Below are 22,449 nucleotides of genomic sequence, written 5' to 3'. Positions count from 1 at the left end.
ACTAAGCTTTCTTACTGATGTAAAAGCTTGCAGTGAGAAATATTAACCCTGAGACAGAAGTATTTCTCCTTTAGAAAGGTTTGTAATTGGGGGAAGGCAGAAAGCAGGCAGCCAAGTGGACAGAAATTGTCATTGCAAGCGATAGTCCTTAGTCAGCAGAAACTTGAAAGCATCCAATCTGGGCAGCCCTCTGTGGTACACAACCTTGAACACAAACAGCTCAGTAAAGGGAGGGAAAAATTTACCTCCATATTTCCTCAGAAGTCTTGGAAATGTGCAAGACCCTCCCACTATAGAAATTGCTGGAAACAGAACATATGACAGCTCTGTCTTGCCTCTAGTATCTCTTCCTGGTTTTCATTGCATGAAAATGGAAGGTGATATTGAAAATAGGTTCCTTTCCCTTTTGATTCCTCAGGTTATTTTGTATCTCTGAAAACCATAAAGAAATCTTAGCATATGTGGGCAGATATATAGCTTGAAGGAGCCAACTTGCTGGGCAGAAGGTCAGTTGCAGGAGGGTGGCTTTCAGACTGTTTTTTGTAGTCCTGGGTGGACAAGCAAGATGAAGGACTATGGGAAGGGAGAAAAGATGTCTTGAGAACACTTCTACCTCCTTCTTGAAGCATCCTACACTCCAAACAGTGGGGAGCTTGTTCTTTGGTAGGGAAGACCCAGCTCTTCAGCCTTTTGTATGGTGTGAACGTTGAAGACAGATGAGCTCATGTCCCCAGGACTGACTTGGATTTGGTGTGGTGTCTTCATATCTATACAGAAGCAGGTGGATGCCTGAAGGAACACTGAATTCTTTCAGGTGGGCAGGTCCTACTTTTAGCCTTTGCCTTCTACTTCACCTACCTATGTGTGCCTTTCTCATTCCAGTTTTTGAGGGGTTTCTTAATAAGTTCTGTCAAATTACATACCATAGTTCATCTTTGGCTTCACTAGTGTCCAAGCAGATAAAATATGTAGTTTATCTGTACTATTCTTTAATACTAGCTGATATTTTACATGTCTTTTGAATGGCAGTATTTCTATAGCTTTGTGAATCAATTCATCACTTATAATGCAGCAATCCAGTTAGCAAAATATCTTCCCAACCAACTTGGATGAGGTACAGTCTGTAGGAATACACACAGCCTCTGTGCTCTGTGTGAGGACTCCGAAGCACATAACCAATGAGTTGTTATCTAAATAAACTTGGCATAGTACCAAAATGCTAAACCAGTGGGAAAACTTGAACTCTAATTTTAATGTTATCTTGGACCTGTCCTTTGTCTGGAGTAATTAAAAGATTCAGGAACAGTGTATTTGAAATAGTGAAGTGTGATAAGCTTAGGAAGTGCCTGGCATGCATACTAAAAGGGGGGCATATATATACGTTATTTTTTAAATTTAAAATTCCTGTTGTAAAAAAAGTTTGGGACAGTGTAATGTTGATCAAATTTTTCCCTCACATAATTTCTTTGATAGTGTTATTAATTTAGCACACATAGTTCAAATATCAGTGTCAAATATTGATGTTCATGAAAAAATTTAACTTCTTTGGAGTGACTCTGTCATTGGTGACTTTTTTGGCCCGCTTATTTAATCAAGCTCGTAATTAATTTTAATCCCGTCTTTCAAAGTGTTACCAATCCTGTGTAGATTTTTATTGTCTTCCAACTTGATTAACATACACTCCACACAATTCTCTGAGCCATTATGGAGAGTAATGAATAATATTGGACCCAGAATGAGTCTCCCTGGACACATGTAACAACTCCTCCCAGCTCAAAATTGAGCTGTTAATAATTGCTTTCTCTATTCAGTCTTTTAGGAAATTATGTGCCTGTTGTTCATTCTGCATGCATATATCAAGTTTTGAGAACATTGTGTAGACCTGCAACAAATTCCTCACTAAAGTCAAACCTGCACACTTCTTGTATTAAATTATACTGGCTCTTTATTTAGTGTGCTACACAATGTCCCTGCTCAAAGACTTTACAGTATAAGTTCCTATGTGTAAGATCTTAAGGATCCTATAAGATCCTAATGGTAGGCTGGCTCTTTGCTAACAACTACAACTTGTGAAAGACCAGGACTAGTTATTGTAATGAAAGCCTACTACACAGTTGAATACATGATTCATGATGTGTAGTTCAGATTTTCAGTTCTCTTGGCTACTCTACAAATAATATAGCAGACTTGTTCTCCAGCTTCTGTTGCCCTACCCCCAGAAATGCCTTTCCACAAATAATCCTGGGTTCCCCTCTGTTACCAGGCCTTCATTCTGCTTTGTTATCTTGATACTATTTTCAGTACTTTCCTTTCTTGCCAGAATACCCCATCTCACTATCATATATCCTGATTGTGTTTTCTGGCTGCTCAGGGTATCTTTGTGCTTGCCACTGAGACACGGAATAGCATGTGCTGTGGCTGCCTAGTTGTGATGTGCAGGTGGACATTTAGCCAAACCGAATGACTGAGAGGCTTTAGACCACTTCTTGTTTAAATTCTACTCTTCAGACTAATCTGTTTTTCAAGTAACTGGAATCATTCAACCGTTTCTCTTTTGTTAGTTACCTGTATAACAATTTGAGAATAAGGTTTGGGATTTTGGCTCCCCCTCTCCCCACACCAATATGTTTATATTCTCTGCTGAACAATAGATGAGAAGCCATACTTATAAGCAAGCTCTTCGAGAGGATGAAAATAGAAGATTAGAGGAAATGAAGCAAGAACAACGGAGGAAGGTAATTATACATTAACAGTTTGCATATTGTATCATTTTTGCATGCTGTGAAACCAATTAAATACATTGATTACTTGTAGCCTACGCACAGAGCTTCTCTTTAGCAAAAGTGATTCAGTCACTGTTTTCAAATGTTGTGAGAGATATGAGCCAAGCTGTAAAATTTGGACAGGGACAGGACAATTATCTTCTGTGTTCAAGGCTATTTGCATCTGGATGACTAGTTCCTGTTTACCTCTCCATTTGAACAATTGTGCAGAGCATTTTATGACCATGGCCCATGATCTCATAGGCTAAGGAAACCAATTTCCTCTCTTTCAGGCAGAAGTAATCTTACTGAGATATTGATGATGATCTCAGACTCTGAATAGTCTCTCTAGAGAACCGAGGCCCATGTGCCCTGCCTTCCAAAATGGGGATGTGGAAGAACTCAGATTTGCTGTTAAGTCTGTATGCTTCTCTGTTCCCTTGCTAACCACCTAAATGAAGAGTTTTGAACTGTCTAAAAAGCAGGAATGCCATAACTGCAAGTTTAAACTCTATTTTCTGCATACGCAGAACGCATTGCCTGAAACGCATCTGAACCACTGTAGTCCCTCTGGCATAGATTTGGGTACCATATCCACATAAAGTTCATCTACACAAGGCAATGGCACTGTGCTGTTACCTGTCCTGGCTCCAGGTCTGACTGTGCAAGTATGGGGAGGGTGGCATTTGAAAATCATGCTAGCAAATAATTCGAAAACATATTAGCAAATACTGAACCTCTTGCTATGCCACTGCTGATACTAACATCCAAATTAAGGTAAACTACTTCCACAGTAGCAGAATCTTAGCGCAATAAATTCCACGCAGTGAGTTTCTACTAGAGCTGGACAAGTGACTCAGCCCCTCTCATGGATATCGTTCTTTAAATGTTGGGGATAAGTGTGCTCAGTTCATAGTATTCTAGCAACCAGGATGCTGGAAACAAAAGGTGGGGAAAAAGGGAGGCTCTTAGTTGCTTTCCCATCAGGTGTACACTTATTCCCAGGAACTATACAGAGGAAAAATTTTTGAAAGCCAGTCCTGATGCGTGTAAGGCTGGTAGCTGTTGTATTCTTTACATCGATTCTTCCACAGAGAAAATAACTACAGATGTGAATTAGCATGCTCCTACTTTATGAGTTTGGATTGAGGGACTCATGTAGAGCTTTAGACTCTTTACCAGTTTCTACAGATTGCTGAGAAGGTGTTGGCTGCTTCTAATGCTGCTCTTGCTTGGTACATGGTTCCAAGTGCTCCTTGCCTTCACAGTTGCTGCTACCTATTGCACAGAGTAATGCACTACTTACAAACCTACTGTAAATAATATGTATTTTAAAGGCTCCAATAATTGTCCCTCAGATATATGTTGGCTCATTTCTACTTCAAACTAATATTTATTAAAGTAATTGTGAATTCTGTCTTGTGTGTACTTCCTAGCACAGCGTAGCTATAAAATGTATAGGTATTGTCAGTTCCCTTTTTTTTTCCAGAACAGGTTTTAGTATGTATTGCTTGATTTAGAAATTTTCAGTGCGCTTTGAACACTGCATCATACACACACAATATATTTCAGAACATTACTCCAAGAGAGGACTCAGCATATTGGAAAGTCAGATACTGGGGTTTAATTTTCAGGTTGAATAGTTATTTAAAACAGTGAAAATTAAAGTTGGCTTTTTTATTTCTTAATCCTGTTTCTTCTTTTAGGGCTAGACAAATATTGATACACAACACATTTGCAGTTATTGATTTTCTTCATACATTTATTGCATAGTTTTTATTTAATGTTCCACTTAAATTGATTTTTTAAAAAACTTTTGTGGTTCCATTCAGTTATTGAAGCTTTTATCTAACTGCATAATTTTATTCTAGATCCTATTCCTACTGCTGCTCAGTTGCTATGGAAAATATGAAAGATGGGTCTGTTCCTATTCCTTCCCCCTCGCCCTGCAAGGCAAATTTTCTTTGCAGAAAAATCTGCATCTTCAATTCTTGGGTGCATTGCAGGGAGCAAGAGCCAGACAAACAAGCACACATGCAGAGCAGAGTCACACAAGCTGTGTTTGCTTCGCAGTCCTGGCTAAAATTGCATGAGCAAACTCTCCTCTGAAAAGAATTCCCTTTGACACTGTTTATATGTTTTAATATTACGTAGTGTAAGGATGGTAGGCTGCTGCAATGCACACGCTTTCACCACACTAACAGGTACCATTTGCCTTTCCCTCACCCTTGGGAGAGCTCCAGGGAGCTGGAGGTGACACACGAGGCCACATACCCCGTTCTCATCCTCTCCTCGCGCGCTATGGAGGCAGGAGGCGAAGGGCATGTCTCATTTGTACCCTACGGGTGCGACGACCATGTCTGCTGCTGCTAGATGACTTCAGCTGTCTTCCCCCTTGGACCCACAAACCCGTGGGTTGGGGCAAAGGGAAGCGGACTGGTGTCTGGCATACCCCTTTAAATGCAGGACTGTAAATGTCTGAATCCTGTAACTTCCCACTTTTTAAGGCACAAACAAACCTCATCCAGTGCAACGCTGAACAGAAAAATGAGCTCAGTTTTTAACATAGTGCTGTCACATAAATAAAATGCTGTTAAGAGAAGTTCTGGGAATGACGTGGCTCTAGCGGAAGTTAATACTATGTGGAATTAATTGGATTTGCAACATAGGTGTGTTAATTAAAAGTAAGTTTGTTGTTTTGTTTGTTTTTTTTTTTGTTTTCCCCACTTTTATCATTCCCAGGCTGAATTAATGGAATTTAAACAAAAGCAGGAAGAGGAAGCCAGGACAAGAGCACATCAAAACGAACAGTGGAGGTACAATGCAAAAGTGCAGAATACACTTTAATTGAATTCCTATCTGGAAAGGGTCTCAGAATTGCAGGCATTCATGCTTTAGAAGACGACTGCAATGAGGATCTCTGACCTTGTGTCTAGTTTAACTTTCCCTTCAAATGAGCCACTAATATCCATCATTGCAACTGCTCACTCTAATGCAGTATGGCCCAGAGTGCCTTTTTCACTTCAGTTATTCTGTCAGTGTAGGATACAGCGTAGGGTAGAAACTACTAGTAGTTTCGTAAGTAACTACTGGTACAGTAGTTTCAGCTAGGAAACATTTTATTTATCTATATATTTATATATATATTATCTATATATATATATTTATCTATATATAAAATCTGTTCATTTATTTATTCTGGCTTTGGTTTAGAATGGGCTACTTTGTCTATGCCACATTTTGTGGTTGACTGTCACTGACGTTAACAGGCAAAGCTAAACGTGGGATTTGATATCGATACAGATAGGAGCTGCAGTGCAGGAAGGCCGCCTGCAGCTGCATTGCTTCATGCCCCAGGCTGTGCCCCACTGCTGTGCCCTCTCTGTGCGAGGTTCTAATCTTGCCCTTTTGTCACTTAACTGACTTTCCATTATCTTGAAGCACAGCTTTATTCTCAGCTTTGTTTTCTGCTGGTAAAAAGAAACAACGCTCAGGCTCAAAAATAAAACCACCATTTGTTTCTTTTTTATATCATTAAAGGAATATAAAAAAAATTACTTCTGTAGGCAACCACTCTCCATACTTTTTTCATTTCCTTTCTTTCTCTAGCAAAAATATAGAGATAATTACCCATAGAAGTTAATGAAGGATTTTTGATTCAGTCTATCTCGTGTCCCTAGATAGAAATAATCCAGTATCTTGCATTTTACATCATTCTTACCAACAGCATTGTAAAACATTAAAACGACAGTCATGTCTAAGCATGTGTGTCAGTCCTAAGCATTAATAGGGGTAAAAAAGAAACAGTTTTCAGAAGGTTTGAAAATACTTAAAACAGATTGAGGAAAAGTGTCTTTGTATTTTTGCATACTTTCCAGATTGATAGAGCAGTACAAGAAAATGCTAGAGTTGATTTCAGAGCTGGATGGTAGGGAAAGTTGTCAGCTACACAAATTGTCTCTATTAGTAACAAGCTTAAGTGGTTTTTTTCATTGACATTAGGAAATCACTACTTCTAGAAACTGTCCTTGCATACTGAAGGCTGAAACACTACCTGAGGTGAACTGTCAAAATAGCTAACCTCCCTGATAAGGTGGGTGGTGGTGGGTGGTGGTATGCAGGTCGTCTTTCTACGGAGAATTTTGGTGCATTTCTCTCAGCAGCCAAGGTATGAGGTATGCCTTTCAATCACAACAGACTGATCACAGCATAAGGGTGCACCTAGTGAATTGAAAATGAAATCCACCCTATCTCATGCAAGTCCGTGGTTATGCAGCACAGCTTCAAAAACATAGGAAGATGGGTATTGAACTGAGAATAGGGAAAGCCACTCAAAAAATGTTAAATTTCAAAAGTTGGTGAACTCCTCAGGTACCTTCAATCATTATTCATTTTTTTGTTGTATTTTAAGGGTAAATAATGCTTTCCTGGACCGACTCCAGAACAAAACGCAACCTAGTAATATCTACCGACCTGGATACTCTGGGAGTCCTGACTACCTCAATAATAGTGGCTGAGTAAGTTTTTGGGTACAGAACATGAAAGCAATGAGATTGTTTAAAAGTTGACTTTTTCCCCAGGTACTGTTATGTGTCTGTATGTGTTTAGCCTGCCTGACAGAACTTACAGCCCTGGCTGTCTGTCTACAATAGCTTTTAAAAATACATCCTGTCTTAAATATAAGCTGTTCAAATAGGAGTAGGGAGGAACAGCTGCTCTTGCAGCAGAACTCAGTGGGTTTGCATGCAAGGTACTTACTGCAAGGAACCGCATCCAAGGTACTTCCTTAAGTTCAGAACAAGGGTAATGAAATTGTAAGGGATTTTTTGAAAGTCTTTAAATGGAAGATGTTTGGAAGTGCTGTAAACATTTTCATATCATACTGAAATTGGAGGGGGAAAATCCCATGAAAGGTACAGCTGTTCACTTTTTACCCATATTAAATTATGACAAAGAAGACCCAACTGCATCCAATTTAAAATACATAGTATTTGTAAGGATTCTTTGAAAAAAAGATATCTTGACTGTAGTCTATTAAACAGCCATTAATTTTTTCAGCTGTCCTAATGAGTCATTAATGTGACTGTTATTTAGAATTGCACACTTCAGTGTAAAAAAAAGTTATGTAGTATTCCCATCATGGAAATTTCCATTAGGTTGAAACTCCATTGCTGAGAGGACCCTAATGCAGAAGTGGAAGATTTACAAAGACTGAGCAGCAAAAGGATGAGAGTCTAAGAGAATTTAGTGAATGTGCCAGTGTAAAGAAAGATGTTTAGTTGATAAACCAAGAAAGCTTGAAATGGATTAGTTGGACACAGTGAGGATGTGTATGTTGGCAGATGAATGTCAGGAAGACTTGGGTTCAAACATCTACGAAGTAATGCATGATTAAGAAGCAGATATTCTTGCTGCTGGAGGTTTCCATATACTGGAAGTGGAAAAAGAGTGTCCTAATCACTGCAAGCTTTGGGCAAGCCCTGGGCCATGGCAGAGGGCTTGGGAACCTTGGACTGAGGTCACCTTTGTGCACAGCCATTCTCTAGGTCTTGCTGAGAGGAGGCAGGACCTGCCAGCTCAACCTACCTTAAGGTCTGTGGGCAGCTGCTTGGAGAACCAGTTGGTTAGAGGCTTTACTGGTAAGGTCTGTATCACTTGCCAGGCAATCCAGGAGTTGTTGGAAGCCAAACTACAGAGCTCCAGGCTAGTAAAAGAGTATGAGTAAGAGAGCACCCTGTATGACAAGCCTGAACCATCTCCTGAAGGATGGCATGTCTGCAGATAGCAGAATTAGAGACTTCAGGTAGGACAGAGCTGAGTGATACCTAGTAAGGGGCAAAAGGTAAAGTCTGCTGGATGGGGCCCAGTTAACAAAGGCAACAAGGGCAGAAATTATTATTTTTATTTCACTTTGTGTCCTTTATCCCAATTTGTAAACTGTTTCCTGATAAACTCAAAAGAAAATGTGTGATGAAGCTGAGATCCCCACTATCTAAACTCGAGCATCTCCATCAGAACGCCTGCTGTCACCACTGAAAACTTTGCCGTTGTCTGCAGAGGGAGCAGGGTTTTACCTTTAGCCAGATGCCATATGTCCTCTTCCACAGGGCAGGTGTTGGTACCACCAAATGAGCGCGCTCAGCCCAGGCGCAGTTTTAACAACAGACGACTCTGTGACATATGCAGCTGATCTATGCTTTTTTTTTAAGTATATATATTCAAAGAATGCTTCAACACAAATGCAATAAAACCCTGCGTGGAGGAGTGATAAATTTCCTACTCTGATGTTTACTTAATGGCTCCCAAGGAGCCTGCCTTCTGTTGGGTAATGCTAGATTATCCATTTTTGCTTTATGCTGTGATGTGAGATTTGAAGACTAAACAAAGCAGGGAAAGAATAAACTATGAAATAATATGTCATCATGGAAATGAATTAAAAATGAGTATCGGTAACAAGAGCAAGAAAGACAAATATCTCTCAAGAGATAGGCTGGAGGCTGCAACCTCGGTGTGTTTGATTATACCAAGATTCTTCTCCATTCCCTTGGGATTTTAAGCAAAAAGAATTGAAATCCAGGTGGGGCTTACAAGTCATGTAGTCTGCAGCGTGGCGTTTTACATTACAAGGGAGCTAACTGAAGCAGCTCAGACTATATACTAAGATTAAAAGAAATTTAAAAGGTTCCCAAAGTTAAGACTTGCAGGTAATTTTTGAGCCTGCTCCATCTGTTCAGTGGCAGTGAAGAGGAAATATTTGGTCTCTTTCCCACTTCTTTTTTTCATGTTTGAACTCTTTACAGTCACAATGGCTTCACACTTAGCAGAAACTGAACATCACACCGTGTTGTCAATATACCTGCTGCATTTTTCACTGTTCTTTCTATTAGCCTGGAGTCCTAAGGAAATGAAGTTTTTATGATCACGTTGTCTGTCTACACGTCAATAAGGTTTTCAACCTGCCAGCCAATCTTAGCCAAATTGAAAGGGAGTATAAGTCTCAAAGATAATTAAGTTTCTGTGTGGTTCATGAAAAGCAATGGCTGACAGAGGAGAGACCCCAAAACAGTGCCCCACTCTGAGGGGTGGTGGGAAGGACCTGGGCTCTCTGTGTGTTGTTCGGCTGCAGCCGTCCAGATGATCAGGACGGGCAGAGCTCCAGAGCAGCTGCAGTTCTACCCTGTTTTCCTGGGGGCTAGGGGATGCAAAAGGGGACATGGATATCACAGGGGACATGCAGAGGTGGGGGGGAAGGCAAATTTATTGTGTGTGTCTTGGCAGGGGGGAGGAGAGCAGTTGCATTGCCCAATTGTCCCCTATCGATAGAAAACCAGTTTTCATTAATTCATCTGCCCTCCAGACATCTTGTGTTTTATTAGGAATATTTATAAGCTGTTATTTCAAGAAGAATCTTCATGAAAGTAATCTTTTCTCCCTTTTTGGTTATAAATGGCAGGGTGCTCTCTGCGTGGTTGTGTGGTTTCCTTTTTTAATGGGAAGACAAATTAATGAATTTCCACTTCTGTCTGTAAGCTACTGCACACTTGAGAGACCATCGAGTCTTCTTGTATGCTGTCAACAAAGTTTCGATGTCCTTGCTCTGCCATTGTCTCTAACATAAGGATAAACCTTTTAGGATAGGAGGGTAAAACAATAATAGTTGTTATTTCGACATCAAACTTGAATCAGTAAGATTTAATCCTTACTCAGCTGGGACCTATGACTGAGAGAGTATCTGTTCACTGTAGTGGCAAAAATGATCAGTTTTATTTAAATATTAAGCCACTTCTTGCACATTTTTATATTCACTCCCTAGTGAGATTTGCCCATATTCAAGTACAGATGAGGGATTTGCAGAGGCCAAGTGCTAATGCATGACAAGCCTGTAACAGAGACCTTGTTTATTTTTTGCATGGAAATGGGGCACTGTTAAGGACCCTTTTGTCTATTCGATTAATGGGAAGAGGTCACGTGGTGAACATATGAAATTTATATGTCTACTCTTCTTTAATGAAATACTAGTTGTCTTGTTGAAACTCTCTGAGCAATAGTAAACCCAGAATCTAGAAGGCAACATGACATATTACACCTTCCCGTTTCACGTCTCCATTACACCCAGTGTCATGCATAAGAATGAGAAATGCTCTCTCAGATGCTGACTCTGCTCTTTCAGTGGATGCATAATTCTAGATATCTGTTGTGGGAAGCAACTATGCCCTGAATACACAGGTGCAGTGTGTCAGGAAACCCCATTCTCTTGCCATACACAGAACAGGAACTGGATGGATGCTGGATAAATCTGTTTTGAGGAAACATGATTTATGGATAAAACTATTTTAAATAAACATGGTTTGTGGGTTAGCACTTGGTTTAGTTCTTGTAGCATGATCCTATGGAATGTTTCTTTGGACTCTCATCCAGATTTATGCTATTTGCTACCAATTTGAGAGGGAGTATGTCATGAAGTTTACTGTTGCATGCATGCCACAGTTTTCCATACACAATCAGTCTTTAATGCAGACTTTCATGAACTTCTAGATGAATAAAGTTGCACTGAAAATGCTGGTTTCCCAGAACAAAGAAAAAGCTTTTATTTAATATGGGAATATTGAGAATAGAATATTTACATACGAAGGTTCCAGAGTGCAATCCACACAATGGTTACATTTGTTTTAATGAAGAATGTGGTTTGCTAACTTAGCATTAACTTGGTTAAACTATGTACAATCTGATTTGGAAAGAATATTAATTTTTTTCCTAAAACTGGTTGTTTTCTGTTTTGGGGTGTTTTTTGGTTTGTTTTTTTTTTTTTTTGAGAGTAATGTGCTTGTCTTTGCTGACAGAAGGGTGGCAGAAAACAAATAAACTACTCAGCAGAAGTGTCAGCATCAATATAGGGACCTCAGATGAGTAGGTCCAGGCATGCTGTAGCTGAGTTTAATGACTTACCTCTGACAAGGCAGTCAAACAGCATATGCAGATGCGTTCTGCCTGGCTTGACTTTGAGCCCAATCATTTTTTTCTCTGAACATCTCATCCTAAAAGAATAGTGGCAGTTTGGGGCGGAACGGAAGAAACTTTTCACTCTTTCAAACTGTGTGAGATCAAGAAAGGATTGAGGCATCTGAAGATATTTGGAACACTTCTAGATTGATTTTTTCCAGCAAAAACAAGATATGTTTATATCCTGAGTCGACACGTCCTGCTATTTGTATTGAGTTCAAATCAAAGAAATATTTATTGCTAGAACTGGAATCTTGCTGAAGTGTTTACTTGTTATTTTAGGTGGAGTTTCAAAAACAGGAAAGGGCACCAAGTAATCAAGAAGGTTCCACACAACTGGATAACTGCAATTCCTTGCATAAATATGTGATTGTACTGTACACTGTACATTGTGCTGCACTAATGCATTTTTTTCTTTTATCCAGGAGTCCAACTGCTTGGAATAAAGGAGGAAAAGGGTAAGAATAATGAATTTGTTTGTTCTTTTTAGTACCAATGCTGGTGTTAATTTAGCTCCATATTTGACATTTCATTATGAAGGCTTACATGGTTTAATTCTCAAGTAATACAAGAGGGGATCTTAAAATAAATGCTTTCCAACTCTGTGTTTGGGGCCATGCAATGGCACATACCTATTCTGAAACACATTCTTTTGTAAAGAACTGCAGAAAATGTATTTCATTTCAGAGGAACTGCTGATGGCATGGAAGGCATCTTCTGGGGGTGCCTTGATATTTAGTCTAAAACCTCAATATAGCCACGTTCTCTATGTCGTGGAATGTGAGTGGATAAACCTGGGCAGCTGAAGAATGTGGCTGGAAATGCAAGAAGGCAACTCTGCAAACTTTCAGTGGTCTTGAGTGAAAGAGGACTTTGTCATGGGCTGCATTCTTCCTGCTATTTCCCATGAACAAAAAGGGAAACTATTCGTATCAGTGGAGGCTGTTGGTAAAACACCACTGTTGAATCAGAGAATTCAGGCCCTTTGTTTTCAAATGGCTTTTTCATAAGGCTCACTGCACCTACGTTCTTTCCTGAAAGGGGTTCCCTACCCTGATTCCAGTTCTAATATAAAGATTCATGCAGAGCCTCTAATTCTAGGCTTGGAGACTTTTGAAGCAAGTTCAGGTAGTGACACACGTTATTCATAGAATCATAGAATCACAGAATCATTTAGGTTGGAAAAGACCTTTAAGATCATCCAGTCCAACCATTAACCTAACATTACCAAATCCACACTAAACCAATTAAGGGTAGACTAGACCAAACCATGTCCTGGAAGTGCCACATCTACCCATTTTTTGAATGCTTCCAGGGATGGTGACTCCACCACCTCTCTGGGCAACCTGTTCCAATGCTTGACTACCCTTTCCATACAGAAATTTTTCCTAATTTCCAATCTAAACATCCCCTGGCACAGCTTGAGGCCATTTCCTCTCGTCCTATCGCTAACTACATGGGAGGAGAGACCAACACCCACCTCACTACAACCTCCTTTCAGGTAGTTGTAGAGAGCGATAAGGTCTCCCCTCAGCCTCCTCTTCTCCAGGCTGAACAACCCCAGTTCCCTCAGCCGCTCCTCATAAGGCCTGTGCTCCAGACCCTTCACCAGCCTTGTTGCCCTTCTCTGGACACGCTCCGGCACCTCAATGTCTTTCTTGTAGTGAGGGGTCCAAAGCTGGACACAGTATTTGAGGTGTGGCCTCACCAGCGCCAAGTACAGGGGCACAATCACCTCCCTGCTCCTGCTGGCCACACTATTCCTGATCCAAGCCAGGATGCTGTTGGCCTTCTTGGCCACCTGGGCAATTGCAGAGAGTCCCAGAGGGGAAAGCAAACATAGCGACATCCATGGTACAAAAGAAAACTTGCCTTAGGAGATGGCTTTGACATAACTTTTTTGTTTGAGAGCTAGGATTTTATAAAGAAGAATTTTAAAAAATCAAATTTAAAAATCCCTTTGCTTTCAACTCTTCTCCCACAAATGCAGATATTCTTCTGTGACTTTCTTCCTCATTTTCTGCTCCAACAGTTATTTTAGAACTTTTGCAGCAGGGTTGTATTCTGAAAATGGTATCTAAATAATAATAAATAATTTTGTTCTCCTCCCATGAGTCGTCTTTTCAGTTTTATGAGGAGTAAAATTGATATTAAAAATTAACTCAAATTCACTAAAGAAATGACAACAAGTAGATAAAGGCAGTTCCCCACAGAGGAAGAAATGGCCATCTTTGCAGTCCACAATACTATTAGGTTTTGCAAACTGTGGGCAGCCGAAGGAGTTCAACACATTGGATTCTTTGTTGGTTTTCACAATACCTACAATACCAATAATATATTTACATTTGAACTGTACAAGAAGTATGGATGGGTGTACTTTTTTAAGTCTTGCTTTACTGTTGTTTTGAAAACACATTTCAGCTTGCTACATTAATATATTGTTCAAAGAGTTATTCATATGTCTGCAGATAATTAGGATATTTTGTGCATTAAATTTACAAAAAGATAGAAATCCCTTCATGAAGGCTTTACGTAATTGAAAGCTAAAACCTGTTGGTAGAAAAGGGAGACTTTATTTTCCAATGGACTTTATCCTAGAGAAGTTGACTTTGATTTTTGTTTTTGCTGCAAAAGATAATTTTTAATTCTGTTTTCTCCTTCTTGTTACAGGATATTGGAGAAATATTCACTTTTATCTGGCCTAGGCCAAATGACCTTGTAAAAGCTCCAAGAAAGTGCTCTTTTATCATTACAATTTTTTTTCTTACCCTGACTTCAGCTTCACACCCACTTCATAGGCAATCTGCAGAGACTGGTTTCTGGCTGTCAGTATTCACACGTTTTTCAAGCAGCTGATTATGAAAGTCCTATTTAATTTTTAATAAGAGAATGTGTCTTTTTTTTTTTCATAAATTGTTTTGGCTCTTGCAGAATGTAATTATCCCAGTCTTTGGGATCTCAGAAAAAGAAGACATTAGTGACTGCAGAAGCTGCAGTAATGTCCATGTTTACTTGTTCCTCTATACCCAGCCAAAAACATCTCAGAGACCTGAACTAAAGAAGCAGGTAGCAGATAGAGGGCTTTCTTTTGGGATGGGAAGGAGAAGTGTTGCTGGTTTGGGGGTTTTTATTTTGTTTTGGTGGGGATTTTGTGGAATTGTTCTACTGTTGTGTTCAACAGCAAACACTCAAGAAGAAACAGATGTGTGTATTGTAGACAGGATCTTTTAAATATGTTCTCAGAAAAATACAACACATGAAAGAAATAAAACTTGAAATAACACTGAAATTTATTCCATCTGTCCCACATCTTTTATGATAGGATATACCAGTTTTTCACTTTGCCTGTTTTACCTTGGTAGCTTCTGTTACATGAGTGGGGAAAACTGCTGCAAGGTTAGCTTTATTTTCTTGCTTTTCTTTGTCCCCCTAGTTTAATGGAATTTAATTTATATCTCCCTGTTCCTGTAGATGAGAATATTTTAATGCTTTCCAAAAGTCAGATGCATGACCAAGATATTTCTAATGGAAAAGAAATGTCCACAGTACATGTTAGATAAACCACTCAGACAAGAAAAAGTACCTGTGGCATTTACAAGTACATCTTAGGTAAAGTTAAAGGTTTCCTGAGCAGTTTTTTTCAGTGTGCAGGCATGCCATGATATTTTTCCATCACCCTTGCAATATGGAAACTTCATAATGGATCACCTGAAGTTTTCTTTTGAACCATGGATGTTGCTATGTTTGCTTTCCCCTCTGGGACTCTCTGCAGTTGCCCTTGGCTCTCTTTGCCTCAAAGAATTACTCAAATCTGTAATACTACTAGCTAGCCGATGTTGATAGGAAATGCCAGCGATCTTGGTAATGTTCTGTGGTTTAGCCTTTTTTTAAGTATCTGAGACTGGGAAAATTCCTTGGGTAGACTTTTGCATACCTGCACAACGGTACTGTATTGCAAGTGGTACTTGACTGTGCTACTGGACTGCTGCTTTGGAAATTAAATTCACACCTCCATCTAAGAACTCCCTCACCCAGCCTCCTTTAGTAGATACCAGGGCTGGGGCTAAATGTCTGCAGAGTGGAATATACGTACATACTTCCACCTGTATTTTAAAGGAAATGTCTTTGCTTTAATCAGATCCTTGTATTGTACTCTAATCAGACAAAGACTTGTAGGTGGTCTTTTTGAAGTAGCAAACCTGCGGCCTCTCTGCACTTGATGTATGATACCCCTAGACCCCACTGACAAAGGCTGAGTGGGAGGCAAAGTCACCATGGTCACTGACAAGTTAAAATTCAGTGTGATTGTGTTGCTGTGTTTCTATATCCAAAGAAAAAGAAGAACTTTTTATTAACCTGCTACTTTGACATTCAGGAACAGTGATGGCAAGTCACCTTGAGTAACCTCTTCCATTAAGCTTGTCTACTTTCTTTTGGCTGTTTTCAAAGATGAAACTTGATCACAATCTTCAAAGTGCTTCCCCTTATCCAGCATTTCAATCTCTTATTTGAAGTGTTCTCTACAAACTGTTTCAGACATTAACTATTCCAGCCCTTTTTAATGGTGAAGTATCTGAAATTTTCCTCTGCTATCTTTCTGAACAGAACAAACAAATCTATATGAACAGTGGCCCAGGAAGTGTCTTTGAAAGCCATGACCTGCAATGGAGATGATAAGAAGTTACATGCATCCACGAATTGATGTTAGCAGGATGTCTGGAAACTGCTGTTCTTATCCTGTTGGAAAGCTTACAGTATCTCAGAAGTACCACCTCCCCACACACACATCCTGCCAAAACTTTAAGCTTGAAAGCAAAGGGATGTTATGACATTTCTTTAAAGGGGTTACAATGAAATGAACTGGCGATAGAGTAGGAAAATGGCTTCATGTCTGTCAAGAGTTAGGAACTGATGGTTGGGTGTGCTTGCTATCTACCTGTTAGAGTAAACCTTTGATAAATGTTTTCAAATACAAATAGGTTCCTCTACTTATAAAGTTACACCAACTGAATTAATTATCTATTATGCGGTGGCATAAAACTAGATTTTATTACTACATAACAATAAATGGAGGTTCATTTTTTGTTTTGAATGTTGTTGTTGTCTCAATATAATCTGCACTGATGATCTCCTTGCTATTTCAGAAACAAACCTTCCAACAGGGAGTGGTATGGGGCTGGAAGTTACAAGGGGAAATCCCCTTGCTTTTTCATTGCTGAGACAAATTAATTTTAACAAACCGACTAAACCATTGTGATCAGCTATTCTGAATTCTGATATAACTTGACAGCAAGATTCTTATGTTTAGATTTTATTGTCTGCCTAAATCAGAAACTACCTTCCTATGAAGAAATGCAGTGTATGTACTGTATGAGGTTCAAGAAGGCCAAGTGCCGGGTCCTGCACTTTGGTCACAGCAACCCCATGCAACACTACAGGCTTGGGGAAGAGTGGCTGGAAAGCTGCCTGGCTGAAAAGGACCTGGGGGTGTTGGTTGACAGCCGGCTGAACATGAGCCAGCAGTGTGCCCAGGTGGCCAAGAAGGCCAACAGCATCCTGGCCTGTATCAGGAATAGTGTGGCCAGCAGGAGCAGGGAGGTGATTGTGCCCCTGTACTCAGCACTGGTGAGGCCGCACCTGGAATACTGTGTCCAGTTTTGGGCCCCTCACTACAAGAAAGACATTGAGGTGCTGGAGCGTGTCCAGAGAAGGGCAACAAGGCTGGTGAAGGGTCTGGAGCACAGGCCTTCTGAGGAGCGGCTGAGGGAACTGGGGTTGTTCAGCCTGGAGAAGAGGAGGCTGAGGGGAGACCTTATCGCTCTCTACAACTCCCTGAAAGGAGGTTGTAGTGAGGTGGGTGTTGGTCTCTCCTCCCATGTAGTTAGTGATAGGACGAGAGAAAATGGGCTTAAGCTGCGCCAGGGGAGGTTTAGGTTGGAAATTAGGAAAAATTTCTGTATGGAAAGGGTAGTCAAGCATTGGAACAGGCTGCCCAGAGAGGTGGTGGAGTCACCATCCCTGGAAGTGTTCAAAAAACAGGTAGACATAGCACTTCCAGGACATGGTTTAAGTAGGCATGGTGGTGTTGGGTTCACAGTTGGACTTGATGATCTTAGAGGTCTTTTCCAACCTTAATGATTCTGTTCTGTTCTGTTCTGTTCTGTTCTGTTCTATTCTATTCTATTCTATTCTATTCTATTCTATTCTATTCATCTTCTGCTCCCACTCATTTCTTTCATCAGCCCGCATTTTCCACTTTCAGCTCAGAATCCAAGAAAGAGTTGTTGTTTCATCCTGCATACATAAACCAAAATTTTTGTGCCCCAGTTAATTTTAACTTCTTCTAACCCTCTCTGTTTGCTCCCTTGGGCATCTCTGGATAGCTCTGCAGGACCCTGGATGCCAGCTTCAGTGCATCTGAGTTCTGAACTGCTCACTTCCCTCCCTCACCTGTGGAGGAGGAACCTGTAAGTGTCTCATTTTATCTGGAATAAACACTTTCTCTTGTCCTGGCCTTAAAGAGTTACCTCAGTCCCAGCAATCATGGTCAGGCACTCAGCAGATGCTGACATTGTTAGTAGAGGGGGAGAATTCACTGTGACTGGGGCTGGGTAGAAATGCAAGCTTGAAGATGAGAGAAAAATTCACTTGAGTTCCTTCAGTCTCTCATTAAAGGCTTTCCAAATTTCAAACCATTCTAGGGATTTAATCTGAACTCTCTCCAGTCTGCTCTCATTAAAAAAGGGTGGGTTTTTTTTCTGGCCAACATTAATTCATTTTTTATTTCACTTACAGCCCACATTCCCTGTTCCTAGCTGTTTGATCTTTGCACCTAGCTCTTTAATTAAAAGAAGGCAAGCCCAGATCTTCCTGCTGTCTAGACCTCTCTCTAGAAGCTATCTTTATCTTTCATTCAGTTAGTGCCAACCACAGGCTTTACCACCAATTTCTCTTGCATTCCCTCCCAATCCATGAATTCCCCTGAACTACATTTGGATAAGAAACCCCTACCAGAAATGTTATTTTTGAAAGATCATTCCCATTTAGTATTTTCTTTTAAAATCTCTCTAGTAAATTTTTAATTTGCTTACCTAGACTTTGAAGTCTGAATAGGATTTTTTTTAAAATAAGAAAGTCATATGGCCTTCTATAACTCTGCTATTTTAACAAATGCACATTTTGTCAGACTAGTAATCACACAAAAAATGCAACTTATTTGTCTTTTAAGTTTTATCTTTCATTAAAACATGTTGTCTGGTATCAATTATGTTGTTGACCCTTAGTTCTTTATTGAGCACATCCTATTTTGCCTTCCTGATATTTTGCCCTGGGTAAGCATTAAATTGACAGACCTATAGTTACATTTTCAGCACATTATCTTTTAGAAATATTGAAAAATTTGTTTCCTGTCTTCTCTGTTCAATCTTTTGGACAGTCACCATATCTCAGAGGACTTACCTAGTATCCTACTTTGAAAACAGCAGTTTAATGATCTCATCAGTCAATGCATCTACAGCCAACAGTCCAAGTTTTCTGCTTTGTTGATATTTAGTAACCCACTGCTTTACTAAAGGAATACAAAAATATATATTTCCCTATTCTAAACTGGAAATAGCCATCTGCCTGTTTCCCCAAAATAAATAAGAATTTATTTTATTACCAGAAATAAGGATTTTGCACTTTTGCCTCCTATTGGCACAGTGTTTGTTATTGAGCTAATCTGCAGGGGTGGCATAGTTTCTTTGCTGGTGCTCCTTGTCTTAGATACTTTAGTTTCTGCCTGGAGTGGGGTGTTTCCCTGGAGATAAGCACGCAGTAGCAGTAGCCCCCAAAATGACCCTGTCCCCTTAACAGGACACATACTGCCATGCCAGCGATTCCCAAACTCCTCTTGGGTTACAGATGTTTCCAGAGGGTCTGTTTTCACAAGCCGTGGTCCATGACTGGTGACCACTGGAGAGGCAGGGTATCTCATTTTTGTAAAATTTGATCCTGTTGTGGTTTAGCCCCAGCCAGCAACTAAGCACCACGCAGCTGCTCACTCCCCTTACCCCGATGGGATGGGGGAGAGAATTGGAGGAGTAAGGGTGAGAAACACTCCTGGGTTGAGATAAGAACAGTTTAATAATTGAAATAAAGTCAAATAATAATAATAACAATATAATAATAATAGTAATAATAATATACGAAGCAAGTGATGCACAATGCAATTGCTCACCACCCGCCGACTGATACCCAGACAGTTCCCAAGCAGCGATCGCTGCTCCCCGGCCAACCCCCGCCTCTCCCCCCCAGTTTATATACTGAGCATGACATCACATGGTATGGAATAGCCCTGTGGTCAGTTTGGATCAACTCTTCTGGCTGTGCCCCCTCCCAGTTTCTTGTGCACCTGGCAGAACATGGGAAGCTGCAAAGTCCTTGACTAGCATAAGCAGTACTCAGCAACAACTAAAAACATCAGTGTGTTATCAACATTCTTCTCCTACTAAATCCAAAACACAGCACTATGCCTGCTACTAGGAAGAAAATTAACTCTATCCCAGCTGAAACCAGGACAGATTCTCATAGCAGTTAAGATTTAGTAGCCACCCTCCATATTTACTCCACCAAGGAAAAGGCTAAGTCTTGGATTACAAAGGTGAAAACAAAGTTATAAAAAGAGGAAAGTAACAAATGCAGTATTGGTGTATCCCTGATACCAAAGCTCTCATCTAACTGTCACTTCAAAGCTTTGAGTAATACTATGGCCCAGCAGCCAAGAGGAAAACAGCCAGGTGTACTCTTCATTACCATCCTCTCAGTTACAGCTAAAAGTTTTCTGGTTTGTTCAATCACATTTGTTCAATGCAAAACCAGAAAGAAGCATTACTCACCTTGAGAATGTACAATTTCCTCCTTAATGTAGAGTACCCTATGCTATTTCAGTTTTGCTCTGCTTTTGTGGAGAGACTCTATTGCTGTTGACTTACTCTTTTTTTTTTTTAAAAAGGTTCAGAAGGCTTGTTGGAATGCTTGTATCTTGATTTGTATTTGTTTTGTTGATCTACACAACTGAATTGCTTCCTCCTTCTTCATGGAGAGTCTGGGAAATAGATGTGCTGTTCTAGCACATCTTGAAGGTCAGCAATTGCTAGCACAGCAAAGCAGAGACTAGAGCCTTCAATCCTAGAAATTGGACTACTCTTTATTCATGTATCTGATCCAACCCCATTTAAATAAATCAAAAAGACTTACTACAATGATCTAATCTGGACCTTTTACTAGAGGTTAAGTTAAGTGGATGCAATACAAAGTTGTAATATATGAGGAAGTTTCTTAGGTAAATTTCACCTATTTTGCCCAGTTTCTTTTTAACCTGAATAAAATGGCAAAAAAAAAAAAAAAAAACCCCAACCAAAAACCCCAAACCCAAGTCACAAAACCAAACCAAACCAAACCAGACCAAACTTTTTTTTTTTTTTTTTTTTTTGTTTGTTTCTTCCAGAGAGAAGAAATGGCTGAATTTGATAGGCTGGACATTTTTTGGGGGTTAGTCTTTATTTTATGTGACTTTTCAGAAGTTCTGCAGTACCTCGTCACACTGGATCAATTCTGATGAATTCTCTGTTCTGTTGAACTTTTATGTTTTCTATATGTGAGATCAAAACTCAAAGTGCCAATTACTTTACTCTTTAAATCAATGTCTCTCTTGGCTCTTCTTCAAAAAAAGACTGTATGAAGCAGTGGTTCATTCTGCTTTCTCTGCTTAATCTGGGAAAATGCATTGCATGCTCTTTGTACCCTGACAATTGTCTCCAGCAGAAGGCAACGGGAAATATTGGAATTGAAATAGGTTAAACTGATAGGAAAGAAACTCAACCATAAAGATAAAATAATTTAATACACAGATTCAATGTAATTATTGCCTTACAAGTTGCAGCTCCTTTCGACTTAAAGTGGGATAACCAGCACCTGGGTTGCCTGCACGTTAGCTCTATGGAGTCACAAAATGGACATGCAAAATGGACAGCTTTTTAGACTTGGGAGTGGGTACAGAGGTTCATGAACAAGTACTGAAAACAAATGCTACTGTATCAGCATTTTGTGAAATATATGATTCATAGAAGACATCTTTCTTACTGGTTCTATTTTCAATTTAACATAGGTAACGGTAATTTTTGTAGTAGTCTTTTAATTTTGTGAGGCAGAATAAACTGAAAAGGTAGGTGGAATACAAATATGGACATGGTACAAATAGACAACATATTAGGTTTATAGTTTGCATGTGGAGAGGAGAAGCGAACACAAAATGGTCCTGCAGAAGGAGTTTATTTTCTGTTCTAAGGAGTGTCTTTACTGAGGGAAGGATTCAGTTTTCTGAACTATCTGGAGAGCAGATCTGTGGAGCCATCTGGTAGAGGATCTTTGACACCTATGATGAATTCACTTCTGAGGATGTCTGTCTGTCTGTGCTGTTTATAGAGAGAACACAAATGATCACCACAGGTTATGTTCCTGGTTTTGGGTAACGTGAATCCCAGCTGTAACAGCCTAAGCACCAAGAAAAGTGATTTACTTGCAGCATATTCCCATAGTTGCAACTATATGGGTAGTCCTGGGGCCTTTTTAAAAAATTGCTTTCACAAATAAACACAAGGGTTTTCCACGAGGTTACAGTACTGCACACTTCAGTCTGTCAGTTATC

General features: G+C 39.8%; 1 protein-coding gene across 3 annotated transcripts in view; it reads left to right on the top strand.

Annotated features, from left to right (window-relative positions):
- EPSTI1 (epithelial stromal interaction 1) overlaps nt 1-20,966 on the top strand; it is a 56,378-nt gene extending 35,412 nt beyond the window's left edge. The window contains exons 8-12 of one of the 3 annotated variants that reach the window (XM_075710701.1): nt 2,652-2,735; nt 5,505-5,578; nt 7,174-7,279; nt 12,188-12,220; nt 20,755-20,966. In XM_075710701.1, the coding sequence (XP_075566816.1) occupies nt 2,652-2,735; nt 5,505-5,578; nt 7,174-7,279 (264 nt within the window). In that variant the 3' untranslated portion in view covers nt 12,188-12,220; nt 20,755-20,966. Of the gene's footprint in view, nt 1-2,651; nt 2,736-5,504; nt 5,579-7,173; nt 7,280-12,187; nt 12,221-14,432; nt 15,694-16,367; nt 16,783-20,754 lie in introns of those variants that run through there. The other 2 variants (XM_075710693.1, XM_075710686.1) reach the window with 2 other exon arrangements.
- The last annotated feature ends 1,483 nt before the right edge of the window (nt 20,967-22,449 follow it).

The sequence above is a fragment of the Pelecanus crispus genome, chromosome 1 (assembly GCF_030463565.1).
Source record: "Pelecanus crispus isolate bPelCri1 chromosome 1, bPelCri1.pri, whole genome shotgun sequence".
In the NCBI taxonomy this organism is placed as follows: Eukaryota; Metazoa; Chordata; class Aves; order Pelecaniformes; family Pelecanidae; genus Pelecanus; species Pelecanus crispus.
Note: the sequence above shows the minus strand (reverse complement) of the source record. Positions and strands in the feature narration are given on the sequence as shown.